Raw genomic sequence first — 16,460 nt, 5'->3', positions numbered from 1 at the left:
TCAGGACCACACAGGATGAAAAAGGAACATGTGGGAGGGTGCTGCGGTGTATAAACCGAAGCTGGCTAAAGAAAAAGACCCTCACCCACCCGCCCCATCTTCTGCCCACCCATTCCGGTGAATCCCAGCATCTCCCAGAAACCTCAGAGGTATGTTCCAGATTGGAGCAGCTAAGGACGCACTAAACACTCTCTTGCTCACCTGATATTTTCACTCAGGAACGTTTAGAGGATCACGAGCAGAGAAACACAAAAGGATCAACCCCTTGCAACTGTTCCTTCAAAGAGAAAGAGAGGCAGGTATGGAGAGTGTTCTGATGTTGCAGCCAGACACAAAGTAGAGACTCTTTTCAAAGGGTAAGAGCTTGTGGGGTGTAGGTGCCAGCCTGCACCTCCCACCCCAGGAACACCACGCAGCTCACTCCCCTCCCTGCCCCGCCCAGCCCCTGCCCACCTGCAATTTGATCAAAGGACCTAAGAGACAAGGCAGCATGAGAAAAGGGAGGGCAGAATCTGAGTATCATTTTGGCTAATGGCTAATCCTGGGCACTAAATGATTTGGGGACTTGGAGACAAGGTCATAAGAAAAGTAGAAGGGAGAGGTGGGGAACCCAGGAATCCCTGCGCTAAAATGAGGAAAGTGGGGTGAAACCCCTGTGCTAGGAATGAAAGAAGCAGGTGAAAGAAGGGGGGAAAGTGGACCCAAAATGGAGCCAGGAACGAGGATGAAATGCCGATTGTAACAACCTGCGCACCTGCCACCTGCTGCCGGGGGCCTCATTTGCCTCTGGGCTTCCCAGTGGCAGCAGGAAATGGAAAACCAACTTGGTCTACAGTTCACGGTGTCCCTGAGACACAGGGGACGGGATGCTCACGAGTGTTCTTAGAACAAAGCCCATATTGGATTTTCCCCTCGAGGGAACATTGCATGGTATGAGGGGACTTCAAAAAGTCCACGGAAAGATTCGTATTATCTTTTAATTCTGTTTTTCCATGAACTTTGTGAAGTTCCCTCGTATGATGAACAACCCTGAGAATAGTCTCAGTGCAGAAGTAACACAGTGCGGCTGAGCCACGTCTGAGGACAGCTCTTGAGACAGCCTGAACTCACCACATCCCATGAGTCCAGTGAAGTTCAGTAAAAGTGGGCCTGGGGGCGGGGCGGGCTCTGTTTTTTCGTGCTCAGCTGTCCATGGACAGGACTAATCCAGGAACGGGTTTTGTGGCAGTGTTCCAGCTGGAGTTCCCTAGAGCCCTGGGTCCCATGGAAGGACGTGACTCTCAACACCTCCCACACTTCGTTTCCACCAGAGCACCTCTCCCTTATATCTGTTTCATATGCCAAGCTCCTTGTGGAATTTTGCTTGGGTAAAAGGTTCTGCAAACAAAGAAAAAGGAAAAAAGGAAGGAAGGAAGGTTAAAGACCACAGCTTTACAGTATCTGGGAATTTAGATGGTGACTGTCTTCTGAACTTATTTCCTCTAAACTAAGTTTGTGATAAATATTGAGTGGCTCGGGTGCAAGTCCTTCTAGATGGAACATGCCAGTGGGCAACTGTCAGTCAAACACAGGCGCCTAAGCCTTCACTGACAGTTGCTTTGAGAATGGAAGAGACTCGCAAGCACTTAGGCCCTATCCCAAAAGACAGCCTTGCTCACTTCCTCCATGGGTTTTGGGAATGCCTGCTAGGGTTGCCAGATTTAGGGAGGAAAAATAAAACAGGATGCCCAGTTGAATTTGAGTTTCAAATAAACAACAGTTATTCAAGATTTAATAAACAACAGTTATTCAAATATTGCATGGGATACTTATACTTTAAAAAGTATTTGCTTTCATTCTGAAATTCAAATTCAGCTGGGCATTCTGTACTTTTTCTGGCAACCCCACCACCAGGTATTTACTGAGCACCAACTTTATGCCAAGATGGGAGGCTCAGAAGCAAATGTCACAGGATGGCAGCCACCAATGTACTTTGCATGGCTCATGGGATATTTTTAGTTTTTTGGGTTCTTTTAAGTAACATTTCAAAATAGGGTACTTTCACAGAATATGCTGGATTTCCAACTTCTCGGGGAAACTTGGAAGATCTGGTGACACGAGGCCCACAATCCACAAGCTGCCATCTCTCAGGCCCCTTAGAAAGCACTCGGGCTCCTGGGTTCCAGCAGAAGCAGATTTACCCTCCCAGGAGAGTACAGTGTTCCTCAACAGCCCTTCAGTTGACCAACCTCCTCCTCTGCTGGAATCTGGAACAGGGATCCCTAAGAGATTCAGCAGGATGGTGTGCCACTGCCCCCAAAAGCCATGCACCCTTCTGCAGACCCGCATTGTCCTTACCTGCTCCTGGGAAGGCCCAACATTCCAAATGGATAGCATCCCATAATAATATCCCAACATAAGCTAAATTTTGTCAATATTCTTTCTGTATTAAAGAGACGAGTGTTTGTAGAGATGGTGAAGAACAAGATGCAGAACTCAAATTCCCAGGTGAGCCGGAAAGAGAAGACAGAAAACAGTAGGACGTCAGCAGCAAGCCCAGTTGACAGTAATGTCACATCCATTACATACCAAGCACTTAGCACAGAGCCTAGCACTCGACATGCATTATCTCATTTAATCTTCATAGCACCCTGTGGGATGGGTATTGTCATTGTCCCCAGTTTACAGATGAGGTGTCTGAGGCTCAGAGACTATTTTGTCCAGAGCCACACGTCTAAGTAAAACTCAGTGGAACTCTATGCGGATCTGACACCGGCTGAGGGCTCCTTACTTTCCTACAGGTAATAAACCTGATACAGTTTGGGTGGCATTTTTCTTTTGAATTTCAAGGAATCATCCTCTAGAATATTCTGTTTTAAGAATTGAGACTCAAGACTATGAAATCTTAACCATGTTGAACCTCTGCCATTCACAATTCAGCTCTGATCCTGGAATGGACCCAATCCACATTCCCACTTTGCAGAAAGTAGAGGCGAGCTCTCAGGAAGCTTGAAAGTTAAGCACACTTCTGTTGAATAAGAGAGAGGAGAGAGATTCAAGTCTGATAAAAGGCCACAACTATTCTGAGACAACAAACGTATCACTGGAAAAATCAGATATTCTATGTAAGGGAGTTTTGTGGAAAATAGAAGCCTCTTTTCAACGAACATCCTTGTCCTAAGACTAGAAGGTGGGCACTGCTCAGAGCAGGATGTTTGTTTTTCTTTTGGCAGCTGGCCAGTATGAGGATCCAGAGCCATGACTTGGTGTTATAAGGCTGCGCTCTAACCAACTGAGCTAACCAGCCAGCCCTCATGTTAGGAAGATAGAGAGCATCCTAAGGGTCCCCCTAGATCTGAGACCTTTGCCACCTTGCAAAGTGGGAATGAGGGGGAGGTTTGTCGCTTATTTGTACACATGGGAGAGACTAGAGCAAGCAGAAACTGCCCTACAGCTAGGTTTTGGCTGAGGACCACCTGGGGCTGTAAATAAGAGAGGAGGTACCGGGATGGGCCCCAGATGTTGTAGGAATACTGTGCTTCTCTGAGCTGTGAAGCCCCCTGGAACTACAGGCCTCTTCTGGGCTTAACAGAATGAGGGCAGCTAAGAACAAAGAGGGATCTTTGTATTTGTCCAACCCTCCAGCGAGGGCTGGGGGGTTCAGTGTCTAGGACCTACTGGGTGCGGAATGGATTCCTCCAGGTTCCTTGCAAAGTGTAGCTTGGGGTCTCCCTCCTCTACAGTGTGTGAGTCCTTAGATGATGGAGTCACATGACCACCTTGAAAAAGACAGGACATGTGAAAGCTACTCTTTCTGTCCTACCCTCCCATCAATAAGTCTCCATCACCAGCAAGCTTCAGAATTGGAATCTCCTTTCTTCTTAAGGATCTACAGGTTTTTGTTTTCTGTCCTCCAAAGTGCCAGTCATCTTCTTTTTTTTTTTTTTTTTTGCAGCCAACAGTCTTGTTCGTGGGCTGTATGCTAAAGAGGAAAATCTAGTTAATAAACATTTACCTAGTCAAGGCTACCCTACTGTGCTAAGCACTGGAAAGAGAAGAGTGAACAAAAAGAGATACTGTCCAGGCCCTCATTCACTCAGCAAGTGTTTATCGAGAGCCTGTGATGTGGCAGGTGCTGTCCCAGTGGTGAGATTCGATCACGCTTTCTCAGTGCAGGGCAGTGTCACCCCCGAGGGGGCAAAAATTCGTTCCTGTTATGTATAAATCACAGACAGATTAGATAGATAGATGTGTGTTATCTGTAATATTAAAATTTCATGGGGGGGAATTAGGAAAAAAATGTTTAAGAAGTCTCTGGGGAGCAGCCATAATGAAAAAAAGGTTGAGAAACACAGATCAATTAAGGCACATAAAAAATCTCTGCCTTTCTGACCTACAGTCATGGGCCATTTTTTTAAAAAAAGTAAATACAAGTAATGATTAAATAATTACTTTATGCAAAGTGTTTTGAGGACAAAGGCCAGTAGGCTGAGCTCAGAAGCACATTTTACAGGGACCCGCCCAATCTAAGCACCAGGCAAAGCCACCCTGAAGAAGGGATGTTTAAACCGAGACCTGAGGTTGTGCAGGAACCAGCTGTGAGCTTTCTAGAGCCAATGCTTGCAGTCGCCTGACACAGCCACCCCCGTAGGTCCTGAGTTAATTTCCGCCGCGTGTGGCTATGTAAATGAGTGCCTGCACCCTGCCTGTTCATTCCAAGGGGTACAGTTCCAACCATCCCAAGCCTCAGCCAGTTCCCCAGCCCTGCCTGCCCTATTAGCATCTTCCCTGTCCCTTCCTCTTCCAGGTCAGCCATCCCAGCCCCCTCCCTTGTCACTCCCAAAAAGAGAACCAAAGTTTATCCTGGGGCACTTCCTCCCACCCCAAGCTCCTGGCAGACCTTGGGGTGGGGACCCCCGGGACCTGGGACCCTTTTTTAAAAAACTCCCTGTCTTCAGTTCCAACAGCCAACTCCACACTAGGTCAGGGCACTGGCATTTGGGAATCATCCACAGTCAGCAATTTTACTGAAAATCAAATAAAAAGGAGTATAAAAGAAAGATTGTTTAGAGGAGAAGGGTTTTTGAAACTTGCTGTTTTCTTTTTCCCTGGCTGTTCAGACCAATATTTACTTTGTTGACCAGTGGAGAGATTTTAGCCTTTCTTACCCTGAAAGGACTTTACATGCAGAGTCTCAAAACACATTCAAAGCTCCTGGCAGCCACGGGCACAGGTCTCAGGAGGTGATTTTTCAACCTGTCTTAAAGTGAAAAGAGCATAAGAGGTGGCCTTAACAACCCTCCTGTTGTAATCCTGCCAGAATCTCCTCTGGCCCTCTGAGAAAGACACAACCAATATTCTGGTCCCTGTTTGACAGATGAGGAAACTGAGGGTCATGTAAGTGGCAGAGCTCAAACTCGACCCCCCAGCCAGCCCTCTTTCCCCAAGTGTCTGTGTGTCCTAAAGGTTAGAGTCTTATAGGAGACAGAGCTGGCGATTTAAACCCAGTTGGAAAGAAACTTGGAATTCACATTTGTATCTGCAGTATGTACAGAGTCGTGTGTGAGAGAGATCCTTGGGTTGCAATGAACAGAAACCTACTCAGAAGCAAGAGTTTTTAAAAGGAAGCAGAAATGAGTGCCTCATAAAAGCTAAGGGACTGGCAGGTCCTCTCTCACACAAGCATGTGCACGTGTGTGCACACAGGCCTGTGTCATTAGATCTATCTCCTTCTCTCCGTACCTCTGCTGATTTCATCTCTCTCCAGTCTTGTGACGGGAAGGGGGTGAGTAGCATCTCAGAGCCCACAATCCCAAATCCTAGGAGTGATCATCTGAAAAGCCCAGCTTGTGCCCAGTGGCCAACCAGGACCTGGGAGTGGGGTCATACCTGTGGCTGCCAGAGTGCCCCTCCCAGCGGGTGGGAAGTGCTCAAAAAACGGTTAGACTGAACCCATGGCATATATTGCATTTTCCTTGTAAACCATCAGAGATTTAAGACACATTCAATTTGGTAACAGCTTTTCAGGAGAAACTCCATCATAATGAATGTGTTCCTCATAAAAATCTCCTAGTTTCAAAACCATGAAAATGCCCAGAAGGAAAGCAATATGTATGTATCTGGATGGGTTTACCCCAAAGCATTAATAAAGCTTATCTTTGGGTAGTGTGATAATGATGAACCATTTTATCTCCACTTTATCTTTTTTTTTTTCTTTTTTTCATGATAGTCTTTCTTAGAAGTATCAAATCTCATACTGAACAATGAACATTTTCAGTTGCTAAAGAGGATTTTTTTTTTTGGCTCCTGTCTATAAGTCTTTGTCTACAAGTTAAACAAAAGCAAACATAGGTGCTATTTATCTCCTTTTGCTCATGTCTATGTAATACATATTTTTTTTTACAGCCAACATTTTATTTTGTGTACAAAAAATAAATAAAACCATCCAAGTGGAACGTTTTGGGATTGCTGCTGTCATAGAGTTTGTATGTTTGTTCCTCTTGCTCGTTGAAGGTTGGAGCCAGAAAAGCCCTAAAGATGGACCATGACAGAGAAATGCTGAAGAACGATTCTTCCAGCAAATCCAGCCAGAGCCTTCTGTTTTCTAAGCCTGGAGGAAGGAACTAGAGGAACATTGTCCCGGCACGCCTTGCCTGATCCTCTGTGAGTCAGTTTGACTCTCTGTATCTTCTGTGTCAAAATACTAAGACGCTTCTGTAGGACTTTAAAGATTGTTACGCTAGTGTTTTTGCCTTCTAGACTGGTACTTTGCACAATATTGTATTTTGGAGTGTGTGCGGAGAGGGGTTCCTTTTCTAAAATCTCTGTGAATGCACACACACACTCGGGTATAGGAAGAATCTAAGTTTGCAACCCCGACTCCTAGGTATGGTAGATACAGTTAGGTGGTTCCACAGTTGGGTCATGGTGTACCCAAACGTCACACTTCTACGGAGCTCCAAGACAGCGACGGTTGAGAAAACCCAAGACTCGTATCACAGAGCAGAATGGTAACCTCAGAGCTGTCGGGGCCATGGTATAGTGAATTAATATCAGTTTGTTATAATAAATTTAGAACGCCAATCAGTTTTACTGCTTTCGTAATAATAACTAACTTTCGTATGGCACTCTGCAGTTTTCAGATCACTTCTCATTTAATCCTCCACCAAGCCCTAGGAGGTAAATAGTGTTAAGTTCTCCATTTCACAGATGAGGAAGCTGAGGCCCAGGCCGGTTAAACAGCCTGCCTAAAATCGCACAGCTAGTAAATTCAAGAGTTGGGTCTTCAACCCAGGTTTCTAATCCCATCTCTTACTGTCCAGTCTGCTACACCAAGATGGTCTGGTAGTTCCAGTCCAAGGCCACAAGGACAGACCAAGTTCACAGTCACCAAAGGACATACACTTCCCAGATGGACACACTTCTTTTTTCACGGTGTTTAGAGAGAGACCCTCATTTCCTTGCTCCATTCCCATTCTGCCTTCCTTCCATCCCTCCGTCCCCTCGCTACCTTTCTTGTATGGCCGGGCAGCAAACAAAACAAGAAAGAAGAGCCAGAAGTCATGAATATAATTTATTTTTTATTTTTAAAAAGCTTCAATAAAAATATTTTTTATATTTCAAAACCACGTGGATTCTTTACACTGATTAAAACTAGGGGGAAATAAGAGAAATTCTTTGTGTTTTATTCCACAAAAGGCACATCTTACACAGGCTCGGGATCTAACGTCAGTGAAAAAGGTAAGCATTACTTGACCTTAAAAATACTCTCGGGGCTGGCCGGTTAGCTCAGTTGGTCAGAGCATGGTGTTGTGACACCAAGGTCAAGGGTTCAGATCCCAGTACCAGCCAGCCACAAAAAAAAAAAAGAAAGAAAGAAAGAAAAGAACTCTCAAGGAGTTGAGAAAAAGAAAATAAGGGCTGGCTAGTTAACTCAACTGGTTAGAGCACAGCCAAGGTCAAGGGTTTGGATACCCATGCCGGCCATCCACCAAAATATATATTATAGATATATATACTCTTGAAAATGCCAGAAATTTTCCATAAAGAACCTAGTATTATTTAGACTGTACCATATCCCCTAAGTCCAAAACAGCAAGTTTTTCTCCAGCACCAGAACAGATCACGTGGTTAAGCAACAGTTTAAGTAGCTGGCTCATGTTTGGGAGCCAAATTGTGTGAAAAATACATTATTTGTTTGTTGAACATGGATATTTGAATTTGCATAAGCTAAATATAATGCCTGTGTGACTCCACTGTATTTTAGGTCTTTCAAAGGACACACTAATTTTTATCATATAGACATTACAACCCATGGTGACAGTTTATCATCTTCACTTCTTGAACTACAGTCTTTTTGTCTGCTCGGCCTCGCTTCCTGTTTCCCTGAGATGCACGACCAACATCAGATTTGCCCTACATAAGGCTGCTCCCATCGCCATAGCTGATTGGCTGAGTGGCAGATACCCAACCCAAGCCAGACCAATCAGATTTATCTCCTAATTCAATCTGAGGCGATCAGCATCTCTGTCCTTGGTATTTGGAAGTGGGACACTGGAGTGCCATACAGGTCATTAGTGGTGCTTGAGCTGAGAGTCTTGAAGCAGTTCCAGGGCTCGGGTGGCCATTTTCCCCCTTGTGTTCAGAGAAACAAAGCCAGTATTCTGAAAAAGTAGATATTTAACAAGTAGAGACGAGAAACACAGAACCCCAGAGACAGTGCAGCAGATGCTAAGCGATATTAAGACAACTTAGTCATTGCTTAACATCGCTTTCCTCTACCACATAGGCTCGAAGCGAAAGGCCTTGATTTCCCTGCCTCCCTTGCAGCTAGGGCAGCTCACATTGTACAGACCTGGCCAACAGCATGTCAGTGAAAGCCCCTGGGGAGGGCTTCCCTTCTGCAACAAAAGGCAATCTTCGCTAGGAGAAAGCATTCGCCCCTTGTCCCTTTGCCTTGTCTCCCTTTTCGCTCCTGGAGCTCAGACTTGGAGCTGGAGCAGCATCTTGGGGATCATCAGGCAGCAAGCAAGAGGCCAAATCCCACCTGCCAAGGACGATGGAACGGAAGGACAAGAAGGCCTGTTGGCACCACTGTGCTCTGAGCCGTGACTGAACTGCCCACCTCTGTACTTCTTGCTATGTGAGACAAAAAAAGCCCTCTCTACTTAATCCACTGTAGTCAGGTGGATATGTCTCTGCTATGGAACAAACTACCCAAAACTTAGTAACTTAAAATGCCAAACATTTATTATTTCACAACTCCATGGGTCAGGGTGGGCACTTTCACTGTCTGGACTAGCTTGGCCGGGGCTGGATGGTTTAGAATGGCCTGGTCATGGTCGGGCATATTGGATTAGGGCAGTAGTTCTCAGCCAGAGGCAGTTTTGCCTCCCCCAACTCCCCATGAGACTTTTGGCAATGTCTGAACATAGTTTTGATTGTCACAACTGGTTGAGGGGAGGGGTGATACTATCATCTAATAGGTAGAGGGCCAAAGATGCTGCTTAACATCCTACTATGCACTGAACAACTCCCCACAACAAAGAACTGTTTGATCTAAAGTGTGAGTAGTACTGAAAACCCCGGTCCAGAGAAGCCTTCAGCTGGGACAGTTTGTCTGTGCTTAGCGTGCTCACCCGTCAGCCAGCGGGGAGACCAGGCTCATTCACATGGTGGTGGTCACAGGTTCCCAAGAGCAGCAAGTGAGGGCAAGCCCCAATGCACTAGCACTTTTCAAGTCTCCACCTGCCTTGTGTTTGTTAATAGCCCATCAGATAATGCCAGAGTCAGTGTAGGAGGGGCTCCAAATTTTTACAGTCTACCCACATAGTTTTCTGTTGTTTAAAGCTAAATACATCCCCAGCAGACACAGAAGGAGAAAGTTACCTTAATTACTGATGAATTTCTCCGTCCTGGGTCCTTTCCTTGTGACGTCCAGTTCCAATGCTTGCCCTTGGGTTCCCCTAGGACCCTTTGTATCACTCCAGATTCCATGTTTGCAAACAGAAACCTCTGTGGCTAACTTAAGCAGAAAGAGCATTTATTGGAAGGAAATGAGGAAGGTTAGAGAATCAAAGGCTAAGCAAAGCTGAAGAGTCAGGCTTGGACAATCAGGAACTGTCTTTTCTTCCCCACAGATGGCCCCTTTTTTGCTTCAGCTGGTTAGGGTTTCTGTGATTTGCAACCAAACTGGCCTTTACTAAGACACCCTGCTATCCACCCCCACTGGTGGTTCTGAGAAGCTACCAGCAACCTTTCCCTTGGAGATTGTACCAAGGTACAGCAGTGTCCTGCAGTGTCCCCAAAACCTCCCAATCTTCTTCTGATCCTCCAAGAAGCTAAGACAAACAACTTCCTTCTGCCCTTGCCAATGGTAGCCCACTTGGATTCTTGGATTCGTGACTTTGCAGATAAGGTGCACTTCTCTTGCAACTTGGCAGCATCACCATCGCCTGCTGTTGTAGAAACCAGAGTCATGAAATGTCTGGGGGAAAAAAATAGCTTCTGGATATGCATTCCAAAGTGTGCTCCTGGTAAGTGGAGTAGTTTCCAATTTTTTAGGGCCTTAGGAATGAAAGAAACACACGAACACTGACAGGAAACCCAAAACCTGCTAATGCCGAGGCATCCTTCTGTTTCATGCTGAGGCCTCCTGAAGCAAGAGTTGGGGCACCAGGTGAGGGTAGACTATTCAGCTTATCAACTTGGCCTCATTTCCATCAAGATGAGCCACTTGCATCTGTCCACTCAGTGTCCCAAGTTATTTTGGACCAATTCATGAACTTACATGCCTACTTTTGTTTTTAGACATTTTTCTTTGCCCATCGGTTCCCCAGGAATCCACTGCAATGCCTCCATCCTGCAGCAGGAAGCATAAGCAGGTTCTTGTTTGGAGTTTCCTCTCATCTTCAGCACATTGCTTTCCCTCCAAAGACCCTAAAATATGGGAGGCAGAAATTTTATCTTCTGGCTATCTGTGGTCTTATCATCAGAGAGATCAGAGGTGCTCTTTGACTGGAAAATATCTTTCACGGTTAAACAAGCGGCCTTCATTCATTCAGATACTAGGTGCCTACTCTGTGCCAGGCACTGATGCTCCATGCCAGGCCTCATGGCCCTGACCTTTGCTTCTCTTTTTCTTCATGTTCTGAGCTATTGCTTTAACTGAAAAGGAGTTGGAATCATTAATTTACTGGGTATGTTACATGGGAGAGCTCACCTTTGACGTTCACATATATTTTCTGGCTTTGGATGGGATTATGCAGGGTGTTCTTTAAAGAGAGCTGCATGCAGCAATGACCCTCTTCTGGGAGTTTCTTTGTGCCTTCCAGCAGTTGATGTTCAATAGTTAATAATAGTAACTACTTTGTACAGTGTCCTTACTAGCCATCAGACACTGTGCTAAGCATGGTCCAAACATTATCACACCTAATTCTATGTGCATCACCCCTGTTTCACCTGTGAAAACGACAGTCTAGAGTAGGTAAATAACTTGCCCGAAGTCACAGAGCAAGAGTCGGAGCCCAGACTTTGTAACCTTAACTGCTCCAATATACTGGTTGTATACTAATCAATGAGAATAGGCTTGGCAAACTTTTTCTGTAAAGAGCCAGAGAGTAAAAGCTCTTTTTCTGTAAAGGACCATTATGCTTTACCAACCATAGGGTCTCTATTGCCACTACTCAACTCCATCATTGCAGCATATGTAAATAAATGAGCATGGCTGTGTTCTAATAAAGCTTTATTCATAAAAATATCCAGAGGGCCAGATTTGCTGACCCCTGTGTTTAACTGTCACCCAGACTAGATTATTAGGAATAGCATGGCTATTGCTTGCCACATGACTACTGAGAAGCCAGATTATTGTTATCTTCATCATTGAGAGTATTTTGAGCTTTTATTATATGCCACATGCTGCACTAAACACTTTACAAAAATTTTATCATTTAATCTTCTCAAGTACTACAGGAAAAAGATAGGTATCCCATTTTATAGGCAATGTAACTGAGGCCAGAAAGGTAAAGTAACTTGCCCACGGTCACCCTACTGTGATTTCCAAACCCAGCTCCTAACCATTACCCCATACTGCCTTACGCCATCACAGAGCACCATCTGCAAAATAAGGACCGTTGTTAGTGGGTCTGAAAGACCTGCTTCCCCTGGACCAGCTTGAAAGTACTTGTAGCACTTTTCCTTCCTCTAGGCATCCTGGCTTACAAGCCCCTTTCTGAGAGTCGCCTGCTTTCTTTAGTTAATACTTAGGGCAGGTGTCCCCGGCCAAGGTACCATGCTTTTTCTTTCTACTGACTTTGCCTATCTCTGCATTGGTCCATTATGTGTTAATTTCACAATGTCCCTTTCAGTTTCACAAGTTCTCCAGTGCCCCTGCAGTGGCTGCATGCAGTGTTTAGCTGTACCTTCTATTCCTTCTGCCTTGTCTGCTGAGTAGAGAGCTGCTTAAATGACCTGTGGGCTACAGTGATGCCCAAGGACCAGCAGGTCACCTGGCCCCAACCCCTATCTAATGCCTCAACACTACTCTCAGAGAAGATAGGGGACAGACACTTGAGAGGCTTGTTTTTTAAGAGCTCCTGTTAACTTTTGTTTGAGTCATGTGGGTGAGTAGAGGTGTCACTTTAGCAGCTTCTCTTTCTTGGCAGTGACCTTGAGACCTAAAAATGGGCCACCGGATGCCTGGAGGGGACATTGAGAAAACACCCAATTTATCCCCAGCCCTCAGGCAGAGCCAGCTATCATGCATTCATTCAACAGATATTTCTCCAGCACTCACTTCAGTCCAGGTACCATGCTGGGCACTGAGGATCCAAAGTTGAACCAGATAGGTCCTTTCCTCCAGGAAGTTGCATTGGGAGGGCACATCAAATATTTTACTGACACTTCATTATAGATAATAAGGGCTGGTTCCCAACCAGAGGGAAATTAGCTAAAAGAGTTGTAGCCTCTTTCAGCAGCCCAGTGTGGGATCCAATAAATCTCACCCTTCAAAATGGCTATTCTGGTCCCCACCTCCCCCATCCCTCGCTTGCCTATGAACAGGAGAATTCCAGGACCAGTGCCCAGTGCTCAAAACACTTAATAAATATGTCTTGATAGCCTGGATGTAGCAGCACACTGCTTTCATAGAGTAGTTGTTGCAAGTATAAAATCAAAATCAGCCATCCATATTATTACCATCTTTGGAAGGGATCCAGGAGGCCACTGCAGGAGCAACACTGCTGGGTTTATGGTACCCTACACACACACTCTCTTTGGGAGTTTAAAACAGGGCTAAGATTTAAGCCTGTCAGGGTATAAAACTTGGATATTGACCTGCCTGTGACTCAGAAGCAGAAAACATGTCCAGCTGGGCATATTCAACTAATTTGAAAGACCATCTTGGTTTTCAAGTAGATTCATTCCATCCAAGATAACCATAGAAAGAGAGCTCTATAGATAAGTCGGTTTCTTATGACCTGCAGCTTGGTCTACCTGCAGCTGCTGTCCCCATCACCGTCCCCTTGTCCTCCTGCCCCCGTCCCCTGCCCCTGCTCAGTGGTCCCATACGTGCCAGTCTGGCACCAGCTCCTCCCCACGTTGCACCCCTGCATGCCTTCCAGATTTTGCAGGTGATCAGAAAGCCTCTGGGGCCAACCAAGCTGTGACCCCCCCTGCTCTCACCCAGATTGCTCCAAAGGAGTATTTGTGCTGCTCTTGAACCTTGACCTCTGTGCCTCTTTCTCAGTCCCTCGGGGGTTTCTGATGACTACGGAGTGTTTGTAATGATTAATCAGTAAGCTGGTATCCGTCAAGTGCTGAGTGCTGCATTTCATGAGCCAACTTTACCTCTTACAGCCTCTCTAACCCCTCCTCATTCTCCCAGCATCTCAGGCCGGAGGGACCACCCAGTCCTGTCGGGCTCTGGAATGCCCCCCCACAACGTCCATGCCATCTCCCCATCACCCAAGAGCTCTTCCCAACCCTTTATCCCCTTGTTTCTCCTCCCCTTTTTGAAAGTGCTGTTGTTTTTCTTAATATCACTTCACCCCTCCCCAAAAGAGTTATACAAGTAGATGTGGGAGGAAGAGAAGAAACATAAGTCAATGATGACTAAGTCCGCCTAGCTCCCTTGCCGCTGGAATATTGTCAGAACTGGCTCTCGCTCATCCTGCCTCTGTAAAAAATCCTCTGCTGAGGGTGTGATTTTTCCTGAAGATCATTCTTTCCACATGACCAAATGCTGTAATGTGTCACCAGTCCAGATCGTTTTTTTTTCCGTCAGAATCCAGGCTTGGGGCACAGAACTCAGGGTCATTCAAAAGTGATTTCCCTTCATTAAGAGATAATTGATATTTCCTGAAAGTTCCACCTCCCATCAGGACACATCAGTTGCCTTTGCCTTTCCCTCCTTCACTACTTCTTTGATTTCTAAAAAAGTGCTTTCCTTGAAGTCCAGTGACCTCAGAAGGAAAAAAATGCTAATTAGAGGCAGCCCTTCACAGGCATCTCCGGCTTTGGAGCACGTCACAGTCTCGTCTCTAGAGGTAGGGCCGGGGCCCAAGGCCTCTGCACTGGGGCAGAGCACTGAGCAGCTCAAGCTCTCACCCTGTGGTCCCAGAGCCTCAGAGCTCTACAAACCCCGAAAACCTGTGAGAAAAATCACCCCAAGAGGTGTTGAAAGGGCTCACCCATCCGGGCAGCATTTCCTGAGCTCTGTCTGAGTTTAATAGCAGCAAGGCTTGGGTATTCGGCATCCTTTTTACAAGATGCAAAGGTAATGACCAGGAATTTCTCCACCTGTGTGTCATGGAGCCTGCCTGCCCTCCCAAGGTTGTGTCCACACAAGCCAAATAGGTAACAGACTCGGGTGATGTGCTTGTTTTTTTTTCCTGGGGGGGGGGGTGTGAAGGAGAAATGAGGTTATAAGGACATGTAAGCCCCTCACCCCCAGAAGCCTGTACTGGAACCAGGGTGGCCACAGGAGGAGTAGGAGGTGGTTGACACCTGTCCTAGAGGATCCTGGGAACGTTCTCTGCAAGCCCAAGTTAAGAAAGGACACGCCCATCCCCATAGGGGTTTCCCTCCTTCTGTGACCAGGACGTTGAATACACACAGCAGTGCAAAAAATTCAAACGAAAACCCCAGGTTTTTCACATATATGTAACTTGTTTTTCCAGAAGACAAAACCCTCACATCATCTTCTCACTAAGTTTGCTCCCACGTCAAGCAGATGCAAAACATTTCATAATAAAGGCAGCCCTATTTCATGGAGAACCATTCAAAATCATAAGTTGGGGTAGATTGAAGCTCACCAGAGTTTTGAAAGTAATTAGCTATTTTGTACAGAAGACTAAGAATTTGGTAAACCTAAGCATCTGCAGACATAATTTTAGATGTTTCAATCTACACCCTGTCCCTAGTCCTACATCCATTAAATAACAATTTTACTTCTGTTGGGTCCTTCAAGGCTGCATATGAGCTTTAAAGAAACAAAATCATTTAAGCTGAGCCTCTTTATTGGACTCAGAAATAGTCTCACAAACAAGTGAATGAAAATTTCACATTTTCTGAACTCTGAAAGTTTTTTTTCTCAATTTCATTCTTTTAAAAATAATTTTTAAGTTAATTCAGCAATGTTCTTAAACACAGCAAATTGACAAAGTTGTCCATTCTGTGCAAATCTCTCTAACAGCTTGGTGGCTTTTACATGAAGTGCTCTCTGCCTCCAGAGCACCAGGTTTTAAGCCCCGCGTCCATCTTTTCTCTGCACCTTTGCTGGTAGGAGCAGTTTCTGCACAGGGCCCTCCACATTATGCAAACATGTTAGAGAATACGCCCAGACCACAGCCCCCCTTCTAGATCAGTCATTCTCAGACTTCAGTGAACAGAACTGCCCTGGGTGCTTGTTAACACGCAGATTCCTGGGTCCCACCCCAGAAGTCAGTTTTGTCTGTCTGGATTGGAGGTCCACAGAGATAAATCCTCTCTGAACTCTTCCCCCAGCCTCATCCCATAAGCCTTTGGGGAGGACATATCTCCTCTGGAGCCCCCGACAAAATAACAATATCAAGATCTCCCTATCATTCCCCTCAAGTAGAGTCACAGGCGAAAACCCTGGCCCAGCAGCTACTCTGCCGAGTCATCCATGTGATGAGGCCGGCCAGGGGGAGAGGACCAGCCCCCTCCCCTCTCCCTCTCCCCTGTCCTGGAGGACCTTTCATGGGTGAGGCCCAGCCCCGTCTCCCTACAGCTACTGGTCTATCCTTTTCCAACAGATGCCAGCAGCTTCAGCCACGATTAAGTCTAAGCCGGGGTTCCTGCTCACCGGACCCACCCTCTTCATCCGCCTGCAACCCTCAGAGAACGCTAGTGTTTTGCATAGAGTCGTCTCCATAGCAACCGACAGGGTGTCACAGACACAGGATTACGACTTCACGGCGTGGGGATTCCGGAAATGGGGTTGGGGGCAGCAACCCCCCTGA

The 16,460-nt window shown here is 45.9% G+C and overlaps 1 protein-coding gene across 1 annotated transcript in view; it reads left to right on the top strand.

Moving 5' to 3' along the window:
- The window catches only part of FHAD1 (forkhead-associated (FHA) phosphopeptide binding domain 1), a 138,442-nt gene extending 121,982 nt beyond the window's left edge, over nt 1-16,460 (top strand). The window contains exons 30-32 of the mRNA XM_008572857.1: nt 219-299; nt 2,434-2,487; nt 16,254-16,460. Of these exons, the coding sequence (XP_008571079.1) occupies nt 219-299; nt 2,434-2,487; nt 16,254-16,460 (342 nt within the window). The remainder of the gene's footprint in view (nt 1-218; nt 300-2,433; nt 2,488-16,253) is intronic.

The sequence above is a fragment of the Galeopterus variegatus genome, unplaced genomic scaffold, assembly GCF_000696425.1.
Source record: "Galeopterus variegatus unplaced genomic scaffold, G_variegatus-3.0.2 Scaffold843, whole genome shotgun sequence".
Classification (NCBI taxonomy): Eukaryota; Metazoa; Chordata; class Mammalia; order Dermoptera; family Cynocephalidae; genus Galeopterus; species Galeopterus variegatus.
This window is presented reverse-complemented; position numbering and strand designations above follow the sequence as displayed.